The 5,505-nt window shown below is 43.0% G+C and overlaps 1 protein-coding gene across 2 annotated transcripts; it reads left to right on the forward strand.

The window, feature by feature from the left end:
* The first annotated feature begins 338 nt into the window (after positions 1 to 338).
* LOC125344813 (melanoma antigen preferentially expressed in tumors-like) lies at positions 339 to 3,266 on the forward strand. Of its 2 annotated transcripts, XM_048337149.1 has the most exons (3): positions 339 to 521; positions 852 to 997; positions 2,693 to 3,266. In XM_048337149.1, exons 1-3 carry the CDS (start codon positions 483 to 485, stop codon positions 3,234 to 3,236), a joined length of 729 nt encoding a protein of 242 aa, XP_048193106.1. In that variant the 5' UTR covers positions 339 to 482; the 3' UTR covers positions 3,237 to 3,266. The 2 variants fall into 2 exon arrangements, with proteins under 2 accessions (XP_048193106.1, XP_048193105.1); XM_048337148.1 differs by having other exon boundaries at positions 340 to 997.
* Positions 3,267 to 5,505: the final 2,239 nt, after the last annotated feature.

A 5,505-nucleotide genomic window follows, 5' to 3' on the forward strand; every position in this document is an offset into this window, starting at 1 on the left:
TGCTAGAAACAATTGTTGGTATCTCCTTTAGGATGAACCACCATATAATGCACTATTGACTGAAGGAACATGTCTGCATTCCTTCCCAGTGTCACTTAAAGGTATGGGAAGTAGATTCTAGGGTTCAATCTCAGTGGTAGAATACTTGCCTTGCACTTCTGAGGTCCTATGATCAGTACTCAGTAATACAAAGTTAAACATATTGGGTAGAAGAACAGATAGATAACAGATGCTAAACAGACAGTCAGATAACAGAATAACCTTAAGAGAGAAGAAATCAGAGGAAAAAGCAAGATCCTAGGAGAAAAGGGGACCACAGCTAATACCTGGGTTTTAGAGTTCATGTTTATATTTGACCTTTACCTTCATTCTGAGACCCTTCCCTTTACCTTCCATTAATCATCTGTTTTATCCACAGGCAGGGGAAACTGCAAGTACTGGATCTATGTCAGAAAACTATATGGTCTGGTAGCAGGGATGGCATGTGCTCACTGTCCCAGGCCATCCTGCCATTGATGAAGGTAAAGGTGGATGGATCCAGTATGGGAGCAAAAGAGCCCAGGGCTCCTCTGAAGGTGTTCATAGATCTCTACCTCAGTATTGGCAGCCACGATGAATGGCTCACTTCTCTGATTGAAAAGGCCAAGCAGTGGAAAGGTTTACTACACTTATACTGTAACAAGCTGAGTATTTTTGCACTGTCCGTACAAAATATGAAGGTATTGAAAATGGTGAGGCTGTATTCTGTCCAGGATTTGGAACTGGTCTGTAACTGGAAATTATCAGTCCTGGGGAAGCTCCTTTCTCTTCTACCATACATGGGTAAATTGCACAGACTCTTCCTGTCTCAGACACAGATGTCCCAGTGTAGTTCTTGGGAGGAGGAGGAGCAGTTTGTGGAGACGTTCAGCTCTCAGTTGCTCAGTCTACATCACCTCCAGGAGCTTCATTTGGAATCCATCAGCTCTCTTGAAGGCTCCTTGTGCAGTTTGCTCAGGTGAGGGTTATTACATTTGCTCTGCAGAATAGGACAGGTCTGTATTCATTTCAGGATGGATAAAGCATCTTTGCTCTGTGACAGCCATAATCATGTGTCCCTGTATGTCAACATTTGTCTTGTTCCCAAGTATGGTATCTATCCAAACAGTTTAGAGGTAGTCTTTATCCCTCTTTGGATCAGAATAGTACAATTGCATATACTGGGTACAATCATCTCAAGTTATATAGAACAACTATTTATTTTGGCTCACAGATCTAGTTGAGGTCCAGTGGAAAATATCCAGTGAATGCCACTGTTTTGGTTTATATGCAGAGACTATGTGCTCAAGCAATGTCAGGACCCTGGGTGTGGTAGTTTATACCTGTAATTCGAGCATTCGAGAGGCTTGGCAGGAGAATTTTGTCTTTGAGATAAGCCTATGCTACATAGTAAAACTCTGTCTAGAAATTTAAAAAGAGAACAACACACATAAGAACACAGAGTGAGACATAGAATTAGATAAGCCAGATTTTATAAAGGATTTATACTTTAGACAGCCCACTGATATATTGATCCATTGATTGTAACGGTACATCCTTAACTCTCTCTTAAGAGTTCTACTTAATTCCTTTTATTTTATCATAATGGAGACTCAATTTCAAAATGGATTTGTACTTAATGTGAGGGAGTATATATGAAGTATATGATTCTAGAAATAAAGGATAGGTGGTTAAGAGATAATAAAAAAGTCTGGGGGCTGGGGATATGGCCTAGTGGCAAGAGTGCTTGCCTCGTATACTTGAAGCCCTGGTTCGATTCCCCAGCACCACATATACAGAAAATGGCCAGAAGTGGCGCTGTGACTCAAGTGGCAGAGTGCTAGCCTTGAGAAAAAGTAGCCAGGGACAGTGCTCAGGCCCTGAGTCCAAGTCCCAGGACTGGCAAAAAAAAAAAAAAAAAAAAAAAAAAAAAAAAAGTCTGAAGTTGATCCCTGTGTCTGGCAGACATTTTGGAGGCTGTTTGCCTTCTAGGTTTGTACTTTATGAAGGGTATTTTAGTAGCCTCATACTAGGTAATATAGGTGACTTAATTAACACAGTTGCTGGAAGAAAGCCTGATTTGGGTTTGTTATTGCTGCTACTGCTGCTCCTTCCTCTTCTCTTCTTTGTGCTTATCTGCTGCTGCTTTGTCTTCTTACGCTGCTTCTGCTTTGTCTTCTTACGCTGCTTCTGCTTTGTCTTCTTACGCTGCTTCTGCTTCTTTTTTGCTTTAAGAAATTAATTCCCCCCCCCCCCAGGTTATTAATTGAGGGGATTTATATTTGTGTCTCTGGAACTAAAATAATCTAATGTCCTTCTCTTCTTGATACCTAGGGTCAGGTTCTTTTCTGAGTAATCTTCGTGGTCCTCTTATTTAACCATCACAACAACTAATCTGTATGCTTTGCTCTACTCAGTAGATAAGGAAAGGGAATATGTGAGGTCTTATTTACTTGACCCAGTTCCAGAACAAGGTTAACAAATGTAGAAAGGACTTCATGTAAATTGGCCTTGTTGGAAGACCTCTTTACAGTATGACAGCCTCAAGGTTGGGCATCAGGAAAACTTTGGGGTTTTTCTTTGCTGCATTGGCTGTATTGAGTTATGAGTTCTCCCCACTGGCTGCTACTCATCACCACCAGTCCCCAGCACTGACTGTTCTCTCTGTCCACAGGTGCCTGAGGAGCCCCTTGAAGATCCTCTCTCTCACCAATTGTCTGCTTCTAGAATCAGACTTGATGAATTTGTCTAAGTGCCCCAATACAAGACAGCTAAGGGGACTGTGTCTAAATAGGGTTATCCTGATGGACATAAGTTCTGAGACCCTGGAAGCACTGCTAGAGAATGTATCGAGTACCCTCCAGGTCCTGAGCCTAGAGGAATGTGGGATCATGAACCTCCAACTCACTGCCATTCTGCCTGCCCTGAGACACTGTTCCCAGCTCACAACCTTTAGCTTTTCTGGGAACCCCATCTCCATAAATGTGCTGTTGCGAGTCGTTCGCCACACCATTGGACTGACCAACTTAAGGCGTGTGCGGTACCCTGCACCACTGGAATTTTATGAGCATGTTGGAGATGGGTTGCTTGCTACCCTACAAGCCAAGCTGATGCAGATGCTACAAGAGTTGGGGCGGTCAGACATGGAGTGGCTCAGTGGCAAACCCTGTCCTCATCGTGAGTGGCCCTTCAGTGACCTGTGGCCCATGCCCTGGTAGCATCTACACAGGTAAGTAGCCCTATCCACAGCTTTGGTCTGTACATGTGGACACCGAAGCGTACAAATCACAGAAGCCACAGTTACAAAGGACTGCTCATGGTAAGCAGGAAAAGGAAAGATGATCAGGGATGCGAGTTAGACATTGACTTGGGGCAGTTTGGTCATTGTCAAAAATATCCTAAGGCATTACAAATGAGAATTTGAAATTTTACATGGGTAGGGTGATGTATAAGAATTGTCCCGGGGCTGGGGATATAGCCTAGTGGCAAGAGTGCCTGCCTCGGATACACGAGGCCCTAGGTTCGATTCCCCAGACCACATATACAGAAAAAACGGCCAGAAGCGGCGCTGTGGCTCAAGTGGCAGAGTGCTAGCCTTGAGCGGGAAGAAGCCAGGGACAGTGCTCAGGCCCTGAGTCCAAGGCCCAGGACTGGCAAAAAAAAAAAAAAAAAAAAAAAAAAAAAAAAAAAAAAAAAAAAAAAAAAGAATTGTCCCTACATTGATGAATGTAAAGAGACAGCCATAATTAAAGAAACCTTAGTATAAATGATTTGTTATGCTGTGTGATATATGAACCTGTTTCGGTAACTTAAAAGTCAGATATTATTTGAAGGTGAGAGTTGGCAAAAAAAATTTGCTGAGAAATGATTAGTGGGAACATTTTTTTTTTTTTTTTTTTTTTTTTTTTTTTTGGCCAGTCCTGGGGCTTGGACTCAGGGCCTGAGCACTGTCCCTGGCTTCTTTTTGCTCAAGGCTAGCACTCTGCCACTTGAGCCACAGCGCCACTTCTGGCCATTTTCTGTATATGTGGTGCTGGGGAATCGAACCCAGGGCCTCATGTATACGAGGCAAGCACTCTTGCCACTAGGCCATATCCCCAGCCCGGGAACATTTATTAGGACACTATTAAAAGGAAAATGATGGGCAATGAGGCCAAGAGCATATTGCTGCTATTGCTACTGCTGCTTCTGATCTGGTGAAGGTGCCAATGTGGGGTTGGCAACAGGCTTTTATAGGGTTACTAGGCTCTTTCCTGTTTTTAATCTCTTTGGGGGAGTCTTGCTTATTGGTCCTTTTTTTCCCCCCTCAGGGAATAGTTTGAATTCTCACCAGATTGGCTCTTCTGCATCTTATGGGAGCTATTTCATGTGCTTGTGTTGCCTCCATATTCCACCTTGGTCCTGGGTATCTGACTGTTTGCTATGTCTCCTTTAAGGGGAGACAGTCTTTCACATACCCTCTTCCTGTAGAGAAGAATGAATCCAATCTTGGATTCAGTGCCATGATGATATATTGGATTTGCTTGGAGCTGGTAGGGTTGTAGATATGTCCTAACCTACCTATTTATTATCCTAGCACATGAATATGGAGCAATCCACCGAGCCATGTCATGGTCTAATTGATTTTCGAATAGAATTACATGGCCTCATGATTCATGGAGCTAAGAGGCACTGAAGGGTCAGAAAGTGTGGATGGTATCCATGCTGTACCCTGGTCACTAAACCTCCAGCCTAGTGCATGCAGAAAGAACTCTGGGTAGGAAGTCAATAAAGTGAGTTCTAGTGTCAAAAAGGAATAAAGTAGATGGGATGTCAATCCCCTGAAGAAGTGAGGCCAGGATCCCCATTTTCCCTTGAGATTCATCCAAGACTAGATAGGTTAATTTATGAGTGTTGCCTTGAGGTTGTCCTGAAATTTAGCTCCAAGGCAGCAGTCTTTTCTAAGCCTGGCATAGGTTTCCTGTGGGTGGCAGTAGCCATATCTAAAACTCTTCCATTTCTCATACTTCAAGAGTTGATAGGTTTTGTATACCAGTGAGTATTTCAGAGTACAAAGCAAATGCCATACATGTATATATTTGTTTGTTTTGGCTAGTCCTGGGGTTTGGACTCAGGGCTTGAGCACTGACCCTGGCCCTGGCTTCTTTTTACTCAAGGATAGCACTCAACCTCTTGAGCCACAGTGCTACTTCTGGCTTTTTGTATGTATGCGGTGCTGAGAACTCGAACCCAGGGCTTCATGTATGTGAGGCAAGCACTCTACCACTAGGCCATATTTCCAGCCCAGCAAATGCTATTTGAAGAGACAGGTTTTTATAGATTAAAGAGGGAAAATAATTATATCAGGAATATGGAAAAATAGAAAATATAAACTGGAGGCTCATTTACAGTAGTGTGTTTTTGTTCTTAATATGAATGTCCATATAAAGCCTCTCTCAAAACAATAGGTCATGGGGAGGAGAGAAGGTGGGAGAAAAATGAGGGAGG

The sequence above is a fragment of the Perognathus longimembris genome, unplaced genomic scaffold (genome assembly GCF_023159225.1).
Source record: "Perognathus longimembris pacificus isolate PPM17 unplaced genomic scaffold, ASM2315922v1 HiC_scaffold_4417, whole genome shotgun sequence".
Taxonomy (NCBI): domain Eukaryota; kingdom Metazoa; phylum Chordata; class Mammalia; order Rodentia; family Heteromyidae; genus Perognathus; species Perognathus longimembris.